General features: G+C 42.7%; 1 protein-coding gene across 2 annotated transcripts; it reads left to right on the top strand.

The window, feature by feature from the left end:
• The first annotated feature begins 1,655 nt into the window (after nucleotides 1–1,655).
• On the top strand, nucleotides 1,656–17,347 carry man2a2 (mannosidase, alpha, class 2A, member 2). 2 transcript variants are annotated; one of them, XM_042495846.1, is made up of 23 exons: nucleotides 1,656–1,739; nucleotides 2,930–3,843; nucleotides 4,273–4,530; nucleotides 4,665–4,809; nucleotides 6,041–6,212; nucleotides 6,438–6,565; nucleotides 6,920–7,093; nucleotides 7,545–7,731; nucleotides 9,245–9,422; nucleotides 9,745–9,947; nucleotides 10,404–10,586; nucleotides 10,818–10,932; nucleotides 11,051–11,121; nucleotides 11,226–11,391; nucleotides 12,434–12,670; nucleotides 12,915–13,037; nucleotides 13,338–13,452; nucleotides 13,759–13,892; nucleotides 14,671–14,812; nucleotides 15,171–15,304; nucleotides 16,185–16,379; nucleotides 16,490–16,603; nucleotides 17,170–17,347. In XM_042495846.1, exons 2-23 carry the CDS (start codon nucleotides 3,712–3,714, stop codon nucleotides 17,320–17,322), a joined length of 3,459 nt encoding a protein of 1,152 aa, XP_042351780.1. In that variant the 5' UTR covers nucleotides 1,656–1,739; nucleotides 2,930–3,711; the 3' UTR covers nucleotides 17,323–17,347. The 2 variants fall into 2 exon arrangements, with proteins under 2 accessions (XP_042351780.1, XP_042351779.1); XM_042495845.1 differs by having other exon boundaries at nucleotides 15,138–15,304.
• Nucleotides 17,348–17,602: the final 255 nt, after the last annotated feature.

Raw genomic sequence — 17,602 nt, 5'->3', positions numbered from 1 at the left:
ATTGGAAACAGTTTTCCTTTTTTTTTTTGAGGAAGTTCATTCTTGTTGGCAGAGATTGTACAGGCATATATTTGTTTTTAGGGTAGCAAAACTCACAACCTACTTAATTTTTTTAAAAAAATACATTTTTGAACAGGTCATATGTTTTGTAACATCCCAAGTTGTCTTTTCTTTTTGGACTCCTCTATTTTGGACTCTGATTGGTGTATTGGAGCAGATGATGCAACCAAATGCAGTTGTGGCCTGTTATCACAGATACATCCCACACAGACATGACTGATATTTCTGCTCTGGAAACAACAAACCTACAAAAGCTTTAGTTTTTTAAATCGGTGATAGAAGTTTTCAGTGTGTGTTTTATAAAGCATGATGTACCAGTTATTCAGGATCATGCATAGACCTCACTGTCCGCTGTTCTATTTGTTTTGTAAATGCATGGCCCTTCAATACGCATTCATGTAGGCCTGTATCATTTGGACCTATTTTGTCTCTGAACTGCTGTGAATGGTTTAAAAACCGGTATTACAACAATCATGAGCAAACAATTTGCCCCCTGAGCACAAATATGCAAAGGGACACACCTCTCCTACATGGGAGCAAGGCACAGACTTTGCTTTTGTATCTCTTTCTTGTCATTTTGTGTCTCCTTATGGTTGTTCTGTGTTTCTTTCTCATGTCTATATTTTCTTTTTCTTTCTTTCTATTGCCCGATTATTCAATTAATATACATTTATAGTTTTTTTGTGTTTTTTTATTTCTATTCTCTTTTGCCTTTTTACTATTTGCACTGTGGGCATGGAGAGAAACGCAGTTTCAGTTCCTGTATGTTGTAAAAGTTCTTTATTGGAAATGTTTTTTGAGTGAACATAAGTAAGTATAATCAGGAAAATGTACCTGTAGTATGAAAACTAAAGGTATCCTATTGAGGAAAATGACTAAATGTCTATTAAGATAATTGCCAAAGTACCAGATCAGGAAAATTAAAAAACAAAACAAAAACGCAGCTCCAAAAATCAAAACTACTAAACAAGAACAAAAAATGACTGAAATATTTATTAAATAATTGCCAAAGTACACAATTCAGACAAAAATTAAAAAAATAAAAAATATTTAAAGAAAAGAAAATGACTTAAATGTTTATCATAATAGTTGCCACTTAAATTTCTGTTGATCAGCCAATTGATTAATCAACTAATAATTTCAACTGGCTTTTACTGGGTTTTGGGTATCTATTGGGTAGTGTGATATGTTAAAAAATGACATTTCATACACTCTTCTTATGTTTTCTTTCTTTTTTTAAATGTGAATTTGTAAAGCACTCAGCGAGTAAAGCTTTCAGACCAATGTGTTGAAGTAAAAAAGTACAATATTTCCCTCTAAATGCAGTGGAGTAAAAGTATAAAACGAAAAGAAAAGACTCAAGGCACCTGAAATTTGTACTTGGGGATAGTACTTGAGTAAATGTACTTAGTTACATTCCACCACTAATCATTTAAGAACTTATGTTGCATTGCAGACACTCACTGTGTAAAAATATTGGTGCATTTATTATACAAGCTGCTGAAGCTGTTGGCCAATCACAGCCTGATGCGCAGCTCCTCTCTACCCAGAAGCCTCTGCGGCAGCTCAGTGGTGCTAGCTGCTAGGCTAACAGCCTCAGTTGGTAATCTGTCAGCCTGGAGCTAAATGCACACACACTGCTGGGCTCTACACTCTTCCGGATTACTCTCCTTTGATGGGTAACGTCAGTTTTTTTTCTTCCCGATTTTGTTCACAAAGACACAGGGTCCCAAGGTCGCATACGAGTGTTAGCCGAGGTTTAGGTTGAAAGTGAATCGTTAGCCAGAAGATATCAGCCACGTATTGTCTTAATGTTATAGAGCCAATACTTGCTATCGTACGTATCGTTAGACGTACCGTGAAGCACGGGCTTGTCACGGATGTAGAAGGACAGCTGTGACTGCTGTTCTCCTCAGTCAATCACTAAATTACACGTAATGATTATCGATCCCGAAGCTAGCTGTCAAACCAGTCCAGCTGCTGCGTTAACTTAATACTGAAACATCTGGTGGCTAGCGCTAGCTTGTATCGCCGCATATTTGAGATATCCCGTTACTGGTAAAGGGATGATTAAAGTTCAGCAGATGATGTTATTGAGTTAACGAGCTGCGTGTGGGAACTAGCTGTCGTGTATCTGAGTTTACACAGGATAATGTCTAAAAACAGGTATTTCAGTGCTCCTAAGTTTGAAGCAACGCAATGTTGCTGGCTAGCAGCCCACTGATATCTGACTAAAAGTCATCCAAGTTAAACCTTAACAGAGGTGCCTCCTATTGAGTCAATAAAAATACCGCTCAGGGGAATTTGAAAGTTTGCGCAGGGGGTAGTGAATATTCCAGGATATTTCATTTTTTGTGTCATCATGTGAGCAGCTTTGGATCTGTGGTTTACATGTTTTCACATAAATCTAGAGCTGCAGATATCTCTGTCATGCACCCCAACTAACAAAGCCTTTCTTGTTGGATATAGTCATCATGTGGCACAGATGATCTTCAAAAAAAAAATCATCTCCATACTGACAGTGAGGCTATTTTTCAGTCAGCCTAAGCAAATGTAAGTGCCAGGTTATTATCCCCTCTCCCTGTGGTAATACTTAGATAGTCCCAGCCTGAGAGGCGAGCGGATTATGATGGCGTTGGATTTGCACAGAGAGGGAAACAAGAACACCTATTAGTGCTGTGAGCAAACGCCAGCCACTGTGCTCAACGGGATATTTTTCCTTATTGACTTTGCTTGTCAGATCAAAAAAAAGTATCTCTCACTCTCCTACACAGTTCTTTTCACTTGTGGTTCTTGTCAGTGACAGTTCGTCTCTGGAAGCTGAATACACATTTCTGCATGCTCCATTAATCTAAATTTTTTCTAACAGCTGAAGAAGACCCTCTGATGTGACTTGGCGCTTGTGATCGAGGACAGACACGCTGCCCATGCTGCCACAGTAGATATGCTGTCACTATGCTACTGAGAGAAGAATGACATTTGTCTCATTTTAATTCCTGGAGCCGCCTCAGGCAGAGTTGAGGCTTGATTAAAAAGCTGCTGCTCTAAGCCAAGTTGGTCTTTTTCTCAGCCTATTTCTTTGCACTGTTGCAGCCTAGAGTGCAAACTGTTATGGCACCGGAGGCCAACTGAGCAAAAGGGGACTCTGGTTGTACTGGAGGATTAGGCTGTGCTGTGGGAGTGGGGACTGGACCAGGGGAGCAGGCTCACAGCGACACACATCATGCTGCGGGGACACTAGGCTCCCTGTTTGAGCCCCTTGTGTGTGGCGTTTGTTTTTTTCTTTTCCTGCAGTCTCATCGGTTTGGATGGTTGAGCACAAGGGCTACTTTGAAGGAGCCCACCGGTGGCTGTGGTTTGGCCAAAGCTGACAGACTGCTTGCCAGCTATTGCTGATTTAGTCCCCTTGTCCACTGCTGTAGCCCCCTTCGCTGTGGTCACCAGTATGGTGAGTGGAGGCTGGAGGCATCGCAGGAGTGGAACTGAACCATTAACACTGGTGTAGCTGGTTACTTTCCATCAGTTTTTTCTGCACTGTGAAGGATTGCATTCTGCTTTTCAAGGACTTTTTTTTCCTCTGTCCTGGAAAAAAAATCAGTCAAGGTCATTTTTTGAATTGAAACCCCGGAAAGAGGACCGCTCCACAGGAGGATGAAGTTGAGGAAACAGGTGACAGTGTGTGGAGGGGCCATATTCTGTGTGGCTGTGTTCTCGCTGTATCTAATGTTGGATCGAGTCCAACATGATCCTGCAAGGCGACAGAATGGCGGGAACTTTCCACGGGTAAGAATCATTGCTGTAGTGGTGGTGCATGTCATCTGTGAAAACCCTTTTCTGCAGTTATTTTTGTTGTACTTCGTTGTGCGTGTTTTGTTGTGATACACCAGATGTCAGATAAAAGCAGAAAAACACTATTTTAAATTGTTTCATCCTGTAACATTTGCTAAATATGTATTCTTTTTTTATATTCAAACGTAAATAGACATGTTCAATCATGTACCTACTGATGATATCTTTAGTGCTAATAGAGCTCAAATTGCTATTTATGACATAATCTGAATCAAAAGATTTTTCATTGCACATGGTCTAATTTCCTAGTATGAAACTCAAAATTTGTTCAGTGTGACAGAGAAGAAGAATGTGGGTTTGGTCAACAGATGTTTTATGATTTTATACATCTGTGTGATGTATGATTTTCATGTGTGCTTTTAGAGCCAAATCTCAGTTCTCCAGAACCGGATAGAGCAGCTGGAGCAGCTCCTGGAGGAAAACCACCAAATCATCAGCCACATAAAGGACTCTGTGATGGAGCTCACAGACACAGGAGCTGTGTCTCCCAGCGGCCACCTGCCATTTAGAAGTGCCAATGGTTCCTGGGTCCTACCCTTTGATGGCCGTCCCACTTTTCTCGCCGTCAAGCCCCAAGATTGCCAACCCGCTTTAGGCAGCCATGGTCAAGCAGATGTTCAGGTGAGCTTGCTATTACATTTTCCACGTAGAGCGGCTGATTGGCCAAAATGTTTTTACCACTGCAGTATTTTAGATGCTATCGCATACTTATTTATGTGGTGGTGTCTGCTGAGCACATTTGTGTTTCCATTCAGATGCTGGATGTGTACTCCATCCTCAAGTTTGACAACCCTGATGGCGGCGTGTGGAAGCAGGGCTTTGACATTACTTATGAAGCTGATGAGTGGGACAATGAACCGCTGCAAGTGTTTGTGGTCCCCCACTCCCACAATGATCCAGGTGAATTGAGAGGGCATGACACAACACAGCAAAACCTTGTTGAAAACTGCAGATGTGACAGTGCTTGTCTAATCGTCTATCCGATTAAACTGCATCCAAAGACGCAGATTTGAGCATGTAGTAACACTGAAAATTGTCTTACAGCAAAGCCAACTCCTGTGAGGCCTTACCTGAGTGGGGGAGCTGTGATAGGGATGCAGAAATCATTCAAAATTTGATTCATTTATTCTCATTGTTATTAGCATAATGCTGACACGATTGAGGGCTTAGCCACAAACAATGGAATTAGAAAGCTATTGGCATCGGAAAGCTCTGCCTATTTATAGGTTGAATTGGCCGAGATTTTATTTCAGACTGACATTTCCATTAAACTTGTTTACCAGCCTGCCACATGCTTGCTAACTTGACAGTTATTGATATGTTGACAGGCTGCAGAGACCTGCAAATTCTGTCCATCAATAGTGGGACTGGGCTTCATTCGGAGCTGCATTTGATTAAACTCTACTGCAAAGTTTTCTGTATTGTCTCGTGCGCAGCATTCAGTGTTCAGGGTGAATAGACGGTGGGGGAGTTTTGCAACTAGAAACCTTTTTGTCAGCTCACGCTGAAAGCACGTGAAAGCCGGTTTAATGTTAATAGGCTCATTTCACTAAATGCAAAGAAGGTTTTAAGGGTTTTAGTCAACTGCTTGTAAGCAGCTCAAACAATGAGTTACTCAATGTTTAAAAGACTGCAGCAAATAGTCATGTCCCCCACAACTGACTTTAAGCTCTTAACTATCACCATTTCAGCTGCATTACTAACGTATGAGTCTGCATAACTGCAGCATGATGTGGAACTTTGATCTCTATGAAATGTATTAGACTGCCATATGCGAGATACATATTTGACAGAATATTTATAGGCTGTGGTATTCTACACTATCGCACACAAAAAGTGTACAGAAAGTGCTTTTTAGTCTTTGAAACCACTCTGCTAAATAGCTTTCTGAGGGGAACAGCTCAACTTGAATAAAATATGAGTTTTATTTTTGATCTGCTGCAGCACTTTTTCCACAGCGTTGAGTCTCTTACCTGCCCTGTTTTTTTTGTCTCTTGTATTGGCCGGCAACACAAAGGGATGGTGGTGGTGTTTGTCGAGGTGTATTGTTGTAGAGAGTCCAATTTGTAGCGGGCAGTCTGTTTGCCAACTGTTGTGCAAATTGCTCATTTTTATCTTCTTGTCTTGTTAGGTTGGATCAAGACTTTTGACAAGTACTTCACAGACCAGACGCAACATATTTTAAACAACATGGTGGTGAAGCTGGCTGAGGATCCTCGCAGGAAGTTCATCTGGTCCGAGATTTCATTCTTCTCCAAGTGGTGGGAGAACGCAGACGTACAAAAGCAGGAGGCGATGCGGAAGTGAGTCACAGCTTAGAGAAGCACACAGATTTTAATTTAAACGCCTAACTCTGACAATTAGTCGAGTTTTATTTGATGCCTTAAAGCTTTACGTAGAGTATTTTACACACTGGATAGTATCTTAAGGATAACTGGGGTGCTCTAAAAATAGCTTATCTGGTTAATGTAACTCTTTGAGAGTCGGATTATCCTCACCTCACTTTCTTAATCCTCTCTGTTCAACAGATTGATCCTTGGAGGGCAGCTAGAGATTGTCACAGGAGGCTGGGTTATGACTGATGAAGCCAACGTTCACTACTTTGCCATGATAGATCAGCTGATCGAAGGGCATCAGTGGCTGGAGAGAAATCTAGGTACACAAACAAAAATGTGTCCTGTATTTTTTTCTCCTTCATATTTTGATGCACGGTGCTTAAATGTGTAAGACGCTCAGCTTCTTTCTATGAGGTTTTAGGCTTCTTGCCAACATCCCAATTCTTTTCGCTACATTTAAAAGTCAAAATGATACCAGTTCCCTCAAGGATTGATGGTAAATTCTGAGCTTGTCATCCCACATGCAGCAGGTGAAGCCTCTCGCTCGGTGGGAGATGAAATACTTTGTGCCACATTCACTGCTCCCTGCTGAGGAGAATGATTTTCTAAAAGATGTATTGCTTCCTTTATCTGAGCATAAACCTGAACTACTTGCTCTCTGCTCACCGTCATAGGTATAACTCCTCGCAGCGGGTGGGCGGTAGACCCTTTCGGTCACAGTGCTACCATGCCCTATCTGCTAAAGAGGGCCAACCTGACCAGCATGCTCATCCAGAGGGTCCACTACTCAATCAAAAAACACTTTGCCTCCACCCGCAGCCTGGAGTTTATGTGGAGGCAAGCCTGGGGTGAGTGGACCGCAGCCAGCGATGTCATCTGATTCATGTGCTTATCTTTATTAAGCTTATTGCAGAATGAGTCATGCCACTTGTCATGGCCTTTGAAAGAGAGAAACGTTTTGAAGGAACAACCAGTGCGTAATAGCCTCAGTAGCCCTATCTTCGCTATTATTTCTTAATGAATTGGACATCTGCTGAAGATTTACTGTCCGTTTGTTCTTCATGGAAAAATCCTCTGATATTACACTGTTAGATATTATCAATTTGTGATACTCAGTTCTTTTGAGGATTTCATTTCTGCTGCTTCATACGGATTGACTTTTTATGGGCTCTGGTGTCTATGATCACAAATACCACTGTCACTCAGAGCAGAACTTAATAGTGTTTTTGATTCTGGTCTTTTGAGGCTGCCAGATGTCTCTTAAGCCGATGTTTTGACTTTTACTCATTGCTCCCACAGACACTGGAACGAACACAGACATGTTTTGCCACATGATGCCGTTCTACAGCTACGACGTGCCTCACACCTGCGGGCCCGACCCGAAGATCTGCTGCCAGTTTGACTTCAAGAGGTTACCAGGTGGTCGGATAAACTGTCCCTGGAAAGTGCCACCAAAGACTATAGTTGAGGCCAATGTAGCAGAGAGGTGAGACATGTGGGGTTAAGTTGTTTCTTGCTTTGGGTGAGTTACAGGATGGAAGAGGCAACTTTAGATCTATTTTGACTTTGTCTCAGAACAAATTTTAGGATGCCTAGCTAGACATATATATATAGGCTATGCTGATATATCAGGGGAATTATGATTATTGCAGATATATCATTATTGGTGTAAATAGCCTCTTTCCTACTGGACAAAAATCCACAAACATCTAGGTTTTGTTTTTAGTTGGAAAGGTTACAATTGACCGCAGTATTCATGAAAAATTATTGACTCGTGCACCAAAAGATGAGACCTGGGTGGACGTGCTAATTTTCACCCCTTTTTCTGGTGTGACGTTGCTCACCTTTGTGACTCTTTTTCATCTCAACCACAAATTCTGTCCATCTCCGTCCAAGCAGTGCTGGAACATCTAACAAATTAGTCAGCACCGAGTTTGAGAAAGACACTAAATAAGTAACAGATGTATTAAAAAAGTCACCATTGTGACATTTTCACTGGCTTCCATGCTGCTTTCTATTGTTTACTCACCCTGTTGTCTGGTGCATTTGTGATGTTGAATATGAAACACCAGTAAAAACATTAAAAAAAAAAAAACTCGCCTACTTAGAATGGGAAATGAGTGTATTGTCTTAAAAACCTACATATATGCAATAATATTGGCGGAAAAACTAGTTTATTAGCGTTGAAAGTAGAGCTGATTAGTTTATTAGTGATGTTTTCTGAATCATTTAGGTCTATCAGTCGGTAAAAATGCCAAATTTTGTTGTCCCATTTCCGTTAAGGTAATGAATTACTGGTTTTCTTTTTCTCATGTGATAGTGCAATGACATGGTAAGTCATTTGTATACATCAGGTTGGGCTTTAGTTCACTATTTTCTGACATTGTATATGGATAAATTATGAAAATAATAGGTAGATTAGTCGATGAAATAGTGGATAGTTACAGCTGCGATGTACCTATTGGCCCTTGATATAATGAAACACAGAAATGCAAAACTTGTGTTTTAATGTTTTAAATTAAGAAGCAGTGTTTCCACCTCACTGCTTGCTCACCAAACTGTAAAATGTTCTGATCAGTCATATTTTGCTTCTGGTCTTAAATAACCTCAGTTAAGGGATCCTTCTCAGAAATGTTTGTTCTTTGTGTATTTTAAATACACATGTTTTCAGCAGATTGTTCACTGCTGTTGCAAAACTCTTATCTGGACTGGTCTCTTACAAATAAACAAAACTTGAACTTGCGCCAATGACAACAGCCAGAGAGGGTGGATGAACGGTGGGAGACAGACCCGAACTGCAGATAGTCTTTCCAGAACTTTCCAGAGGACATGTGGCTAATGGAAAACACCCCCGGGGCTAATTTGATCCTCCTCTCTCCAAGGTCATAGTGATTTTGTACAAAACTGGCTGATGCAAATCAGGGCAGTTTGGATGCCAAAAAATGTGTCCCCTCAGTTTTTCATTTCTCCTCTTTATCTCTCTCTCTTTTTTTAATCAGGGCACAACTGCTCCTGGATCAGTACCGCAAAAAGTCCAAGCTCTACCGCAGCAAGGTGCTTCTCGTCCCTTTGGGAGATGATTTCCGCTACGACAAGGCGCTGGAGTGGGATCAGCAGTACATCAACTACCAGAAGCTGTTTGACTACATGAATTCTCACCCAGAGATGCACGTACAAGTGAGAAAAGGATTTGTCAACTGTCACAAACAGTGTTGCCAAATATTAGCTTTTTGCATCTTTTTCATTGTTTTTGTGCTTCTCGGCGTGCAGCGTATCCCACTGTACAACCTTTCTTGTGATAATGAATCATGCAGTGGTATTTTAACTTGCTGACAGAACAAAGAATCTGTCACGACTCAATGTTTGCTTCAGATGATGCCATGTTAGATAAAAGGCGCATGCATTGTAATGAGAAATTTCTCCTTTTCCCCGTACCGCTGTGTTTGAGTAAACTATTTTTTTTTAACAAGATGTGTCATCTGTCTGGCTGATCCTCCAGGCTCAGTTTGGGACTCTCTCAGACTACTTCAATGCTGTGTACAAAGCAAATGGAGTGGCCCCGGGATCCAGACCTGCAGACTTTCCTGTGCTTAGTGGAGATTTCTTTGCCTATGCAGACCGAGAGGACCACTACTGGACTGGCTATTTTACATCTCGGCCCTTTTACAAGAGCCTGGACCGGGTGATAGAGTCACACCTCAGGTGAGGCTGATTTAAATTTAATCAGTCATCACTGTTACTGACACCCACAACCTGAGGCATATTTATGATAATGTTGCACTTTTGGAGTTCAACAACAGGGCCTTTGTTTTGTTTTATTTGCATTGCAAACAAGATGTATGTGTTATGAACAAGGTTGAGGACATACATGTACCTGCTAGATCCTGCATACAAATTAAAGGCACCATGCAAATCAAAACATAGGAATGGACAAAGTTCAACTTTTTTTCTTTGACTTGCAAGGTCAGGCAAGTGGGTTAGAAATCAGCTTGCATGAAGTCAGTTTTGACTTATCTCTATACAAATTTATATATATCAGCGGGCATCAAAGAGCTCAACAGAGATGAAAAGAAGTGAGATGGCTCACTCCTTAGTGACTTTCATCATCAAAGCTACTAAAGGGTTAGTCAGTGCTAACCATTTGTTAATGTCCTTTAGGGGGGCAGAGATCCTCTACAGCCTGGCGGTCGCTAACGCTCGGCATGCGGGCATGGAGGGGCGCTACCCGGTCACGGATTATGCCCTGCTAGTCGATGCGAGGCGCTCTGTTGGCCTCTTTCAACATCACGATGCCATCACCGGCACTGCGAAAGAGAATGTTGTCACAGACTACGGCACCAGGTAAGGATCTAAGGGTTTAGAAAGAAACACTGTTGATCTGATAGATTGAATTGGAAAAAAAAACAACCAAAGAACGCAGTTTGTATGAAACAGAATAACTGTGCCTCCTCATTTTAATGCTCCGTCTCTGTGGCTATTTTATACTCGCCCGTTCAATACTTTGAAGCAAAATAACAAGCCGTCTGCTGTGACTGCTGCAGTCAGCCATTGATTCTTCTCCCTCCTCCCTAGATTACTGCGTTCACTCATCGGCCTGAAGAGAGTAATCATCAATGCTGCTCATTTCCTGGTGATGAAAAACAAAGAGTTTTATCGCTTTTACCAGACGGAGCCCTTCCTGGAGACGGTAAGAGGAAACATGGAGGGACGCTTTCTCCTCTGTATAATATTCTGAATAATTACAGAAGGAACAAAATGTTCAGGTTTCTCATTGTGTCTTCTGTGTCATATACTTCATTTTGTAGGATGACAGGCGAGCTACCCAGGACTCTCTGCCTCAGCGCACTTTAATCGAGCTGGACCCAGCAGGGCCGAGGTATTATCTGCATCCCCCGGCATCTTTCATCTCCTCTGCCTCCTGCCTCAGCCACTCCTCACTCATCCTGTGCTTGTGATTGCTTTTTCCTGTCTCTCCACCAGGTACCTGGTTCTGTTTAACCCCATCGAGCAGGAACGTTTGTGTGTGGTGACTGTGTTGGTCAACACAGTAAAAGTGCGGGTGCTCACTGAGGATGGACAGACACTCCCTGTGCAGCTGAGTGCTCAGTGGAGCTCTGCTAGTCAAATGAGTGCAGAGGTATTTGAGGTAAGAGATTACATTTATTCAGCACTGCTGGTTTTTCAATAGTGAAATTGGCATGCCACGAACACAGCAGCGTGTCTGTGCATCATTTTCTACACCGGATCTCTTATTGGTCTCCTTTGGGTTTATGGAAAATAGACTGTAAAGATATTCCTCGCTGCAGGCACATGTTTAAAGTGCAAACTTTAGCAGCTGTATTGTGGGTAATGTAGGCACCAGGTTTTGACAAGAAAGAAGAATGACAAGAGTTTACAAAAGATGATATCTCTGATTCTGCTGCATCAATTTTGTCCTCCGTGAGTTAAACAACATTATAGGAGAGCAATGCTTAATCAGAGAAATACTCTTTTGACTGTTCCTATGTACCATTATCACCTCTTGTCTGATGACACAAGCGGCTAAAATAAATCCCAGAGAGGGAACCAGAGTGTGTGTGTGTGTATATCTAGATGGAAATTGTAACTTCTTTTAAACAGAAGCATTTGCCAAAAGAATGTATGTAATGTAATGTAAAAATAAAATAGAAAAAAATGCAAAACAGAATAGATTTTTTAATAAAAATGGCCGAGACGGTAGTTTTCACCTCTTTCCTTTGATATCTACCTGCAAACAGGCACTGGAACAGATGTGTTTCATTTACCTCTCAAAACAAACACATCCGTTGAAGCAGCTCATGATGCAAATTGAATCTGCGGTAGTAAAGGAAACCCATGCCATTTGCCTTACCACATCTCCGTAGATTCATTTATTGTGCCCAAATACATTTTCCACCCACAGAAAGCAGTGAATTTATATGTAGCGGAGAATTACAAACAGTCTCATTAACACCACCTCTCATCTCATTTTAATTACAGCACACTGTTGCTAATGTTGAAATGCTTTTAACTTTTAATGAATGGCTGGTGGTCAACACTCGCCGCTCAGATTAACAATGAAAATGAGGCCAGCACCGTAAAACATTAAGCGTTTTGTGTTTCTTTTTTATTTATTTTTTAAATTTTGAGCATATGAAGGCCTTATTTATTTATATCCACTTTCCATCCAGGCAACATTCATGGTCCGTCTGCCGCCGCTGGGCCTGGCTGTGTTCCATCTTTACGACTCTCCCGACTCGCCCATGACGCTCCGCTCTGACACCCTGCTCAGGCTTTCTGGTCGGGGCGTCACCGCTCGAGCCGCTGACCCGCTTCCTGTCCGCTCCCAGCAGTCCGACCCTCAAACCTTCTACATCAGCAGCCAGTCTCTCACGCTGGGCTTCTCGGGGACCACCGGCCTGCTGGAGGTGAGTGTTTTATCAGCTCTTACACAAGTTGACTTTATCTCTAAATCAAGGATTTGCTCGTGTGTTACTTAACTTTGATCTTTTTGGAGAAAAAAAAAGCCATGAGCTTGATTTCCCAACAAACCCTGCCTGTTTGATCAAAGTGAACAGGGCATGTCTTGTTGCTACTCAAACATCCTTTCATCTCTTTTCTAATTCTTTTTTATTATTATTTTATTACTCTGGCTTTTTTCTTCATCTGCAGAGCATCAAGCGCAAGGATGATCCTCAGGAAGTGAAGGTTCAGATGCAGTTCATGGTCTACGGCACCCGTCCCTCTAAAGACAAAAGTGGAGCTTACCTCTTTCTGCCTGATGGAAAAGCAAAGGTATTCTCTCAGTTGTTGCATCTCAGATGTTACCTCTAAAAAAAAAGCTTTGATAGAGTCTCTTGTGTATTGTGTCGTTGTATCATGGCGGGGTGCTCCGGGCAGGAAGGTAGACAGACTGGGTGCTGCTTCATCTTTTCATGACTTAAAGACAACAGAGTATAAGGGCTCAGCTGCCATACTGTATCTAGTCACTCATTCTGCTGGTTGCTCCTTTGGCTTTTCTGTTTCTTGTCTTTCCTGTCCCATTTTTAGCACAAATTCTTTTCATAATTACACTTTGCTGCTTCCTGCTTTCAGCCATACAACCAGAAAGAGCCACCTGTGGTGCGCGTGGTGGAGGGGCCTCTGTTCTCGGAGGTGGTGGCACACTACCAGCATTTTCAGCAGACCATTCGCATACACAATGTGCCAGGTAATAATCAAACAAAACTGCACAATGGAATCAGCTCAAATGGCCTTCGCTAAAGCTTTTTTATGTTTAGCTAAGCGCACCAGATGGTGAAATACAACCAGGTCCAACATGTTTGACAAAATGACAGTTTCTAATTTAATTAGGTACTTTTTTCCCCCCAGAAAGCTGTCTAGTTTTTACTTTAAGCAGCCTAAATGTTGTCTAAAAGTAGCATTTATAAAGTAAAGTAGCATTTATAGAGCACATTTTTTCCATTAATTTCCTTCTGTGTCCTGTTCTTGGTTCTTAATGGTTTTGTGTTTTCAGGGGTGGACGGGTTGTCTATAGACATCACAACCATGGTGGACATCAGAGATCAGACCAATAAGGAGCTGGCGATGCGACTGGTCACTGACATCCAGAGTGGAGACGCCTTCTACACAGATCTCAATGGTTTTCAGGTCAGTCCCTCCCTCAGCAATAAAGAATATGCAGCTTTATTTCTACTGCCCCCTGAAGGTTGAAGGTCAGAGATTTTTCACATCAAGCAGTAGTTTTTTAAATTTCTTTTTGCCAGTCAGTGTGCAGTGTAGCTTTCGCTGCAGAGATGGCGCTCCTCGTCCTCACGCCGCTCTCAGGGCAGCTGCAGACACAGACTGAGGGTGAGGGAATGAGACAGAGGAAGCTGCTCGGAGGAAAAGAAGCTTTGTCCGGTCAAGTGCTGAGATAACATTATCTTCTGCCTTCTGCTTGGAGGTGGTGAATTTACAGCTCAAAGTGACTCAAGGCAACGAATTCTCTGGCTTTTGTTTGATAACTAGTGTCGGCAACAAAATGTTGCACATTTCAGATCTGTTGTTAGCACCGTTACCACGCAGTAGCTTTGAGGGCTAAGTTGGCTTGTTTATTATATTACAAGAATGTCACACTGAATGTCCCGCTGAGCTCCGTCCAAACTCTTAAACTCAACATGGAAAAACAACAGCAAATAGTCGAATACTTGTATTGAACAGCAGAATTCAATTAGATTGACATTCATTTGTACAGCCGTATATATATTTGTTTACTGTCAGAATATAACAACATATATATCTGATTATCAGGAGGGTGATTAGTTGATAACTGCCTTGAAACTAAAAGGCATTCACCTCTTAAGCTAACTATCCCTGATCTGAAAACCTCACATTCTCCCTTAAGTTTGACATATTTCATCATTTTGAGTTTGATCTCTTCTTGTAGATGCAGCCTCGTCGCCGCTACCTAAAGCTTCCCCTGCAGGCCAACTTTTACCCCATGCCCAGCCAGGCGTACATCCAGGACAGCCATCACCGCCTCACACTGCACACAGCTCAGTCCCTGGGTGTCACCAGCCTGGAGAGCGGTCTGTATTTTATTACTCTTTATTTGATGTGATGTCATTTTTCTTCATTTCGGTTTTTAATGAAAGTTTCCCCTAAAACTCTTTTTCTTTGTTTGCCGTCTCTGGCTCTGTATGGAACAATACTGAAGCACTTATCTCGGCCTCTTGTCCCTCGAGAGCTTGTCAGAGAGCAAAACAGTTCATGCTCTCACGTTAATGCACCGAGCTAATCCTTTTATCATCGTTATGCGAATAATGGAGGCGTTTGTAAAATGACGAATGGCTCAAAGTGTTTGTCTTTATCGACTGATGTCTGAAAGTTCAATACGTAGGCTTTGTGTTATAGCTGCCATCCTTGCTCCTCCTCCTTCTCCCTCAGGCCAGCTTGAAGTGATTATGGACCGGCGGCTGATGCAGGATGATAACCGTGGGCTGGGTCAGGGCCTGAAGGACAACAAGAAGACGGCCAACCGCTTCCGACTGCTGCTGGAGAGGCGGTCCACGGGCAATAAGGTCAGCAAGATGACAGAGAGGGCGGTTATTGCGCTTTTGAAATTGCAGCACACCACATCCGACTCTGGGATGCTGAATTACTCTCTAAAAGATCCGTGCAGTGTAACAGTGTTATGTCCTTCACTCTGTGTTCATTAACACCTTTGTTCATATCTTTTGTCAGTACTCATTACCGCCCCATCTGTCTTTCTCTTCTCCTCTCCACACTCTAACATTGTTTCCTTTTGTTTTTCCACTCCATTACCTTCAGCATGGCGGCCTCTTTGCCAAACTCTCCTCCTTGTTTCATTCTTTCCTCTCCAAAATCTTGAGTGACCGAGTTCAAGAGGTAATGTTGCCTCGGCAACAGCGAAGATGCTTGTTAGCCCACATCATAGTCTATGCTGTAGCTCCTCTTTATTTTTTGCTTCCTTGCACCTCATAGCCGTAGCCAAACCGGTCCATCTTTACGACAGCGCCATTGAATGTAACAAATTATATCATTTATCAAGTAAATGAATACACATTGGCAGAGAATGGAAAGCATTGGTTGCAGTTTTATCATCCAGCTCTGTGGTAAAACTGCTGATGGTCTCGGGATGAAGTTGCTCCCGCCTGCCACAAAACATCAAACGTCGGGTTTGAAACACTGTAATGCTCTTAATTTAAAAATGACCAATGCTGTCGCGGTAACAAACTCAATATAGATCGATCAGCACTGTGTCTGTCTGGACTAGAGTTAGAAATATACCCTGTGCTCTGACGCAGACTTAGTCAGAGCCTATTCCTCATGTAGTGCAGTGATAGCACGAGAGCGGCTCCAGAGATGAGTCATTGCTTTTGTAGTAGTTATGCTGTCACTTAACTTGTGTGCCCTAAATCTGTCTCCGCCCTCTTCCAGATGATGGACAGTGCAACAACCAGTTTCCCGTCTATACTTAGTCACACGACCAACTCCTTCTTGAACCACGAGGTGTTGGCGCTGCCCGTCCTGCCCAAAAGACGCGGCATCCCTCCTCTGCAAACCTTCGCCCCTCTCAAGTCCCTCCTGCCCTGCGACTTCCACCTGCTGAACCTGCGCAGCATCCAGGCCCAGGTGACGAGACAAACACTGACAAAAAAACAACAACCCAAAAACTTATTTTGGTTTAAGATATTCTGTGTGAAAGTGTCTTTGAAATTGACATGTGTCTCCTGTGTGAGCAGCAGGACGCCAGCACTCCATCTCCGTACACGGCCATGATTCTTCACCGTTTGGCGCTGGACTGTGGCCTCGAGGCTCAGAACCTGGGCTTCAACTGCACCACCACACAAGGACAGGTCGGGGTCGAAACACACACACACACACACACACACACACACACACACACACACACACACACACACACACACACACACACACACACTATGTATACAAAATAAAAAAACAAAACATGATTTATTACAGGTTGCATAAAGCAGTTCGAGTTAGCTCTGCTTTGAACGTTTAAGTGCTACTTAAATATTAATGCACCTATAATGAAAATCTAATTATACAATAATAACTCTGTCAGACGCCATTCTTCGTGAACGAATAAGTACTTTTACTGTTATTTTAAGTGTTTGTTGCTGCTAATGCTGATGTACCTTGTACATGATTGTAATACTTATCTACCTCGTACCCTGTACTTTAAATTAAGTGAAACTTAACTCTCAAAACAGGATTTTACTTGTAATGGAGTCTTTTGAAAGTGTTTACTGAAGGAAATGATCTGAATACTTGTTCCACCATTGGATTTGTTCTCTTTTGGCTGGAAGCTAAGCTTGAAATTTCCTGAATTCTCATTTGCACTAGCTTGTTAACTTTCTAACGCTCTCTGCCTCCCCGCCTCTCTCTCTCTCTCCAGCTGAGCGTATCGGGGCTGTTTAAGAACCTGGACCTGCAGCTGCTGCAGCCCATGTCCCTGACCCTGATGCACTCCAGCACGCCCCTGGCCAACGACTCCACCATCAGCCTGGATCCCATGGAGATCTCCGCCTTCAAGCTCAAACTGCGCTAAGAGCCGTCCGGACAAAAAGAGGCAACAAAAACCCACCAGACTCCTTGGACCAAGAACCATAAAGAACCAGGCCCATGCCGGCTACAGACCAACAGCAGAGGGGGGGTGGGGGGGTGGGGTGGGGGGTCTGGGTGTCTCTGTTTTGTCAAGCAGAACCACAAACGCTGAAGCTCGGAGAGGAAGGTTGCACTGTAACGGGACTGACTGCACAGCAGGGGGCAGGCGATGGCTGTTACTGTGGACGTCTCCGAGAGCAGCTAAACCCCGGTGAACTCGCAGC

This window comes from Plectropomus leopardus, chromosome 11, assembly GCF_008729295.1.
Source record: "Plectropomus leopardus isolate mb chromosome 11, YSFRI_Pleo_2.0, whole genome shotgun sequence".
Lineage (NCBI taxonomy): Eukaryota > Metazoa > Chordata > Actinopteri > Perciformes > Serranidae > Plectropomus > Plectropomus leopardus.
The sequence above is the reverse complement of the archived record's forward strand: the minus strand, read 5'-3'. Positions and strand labels throughout refer to the sequence as shown.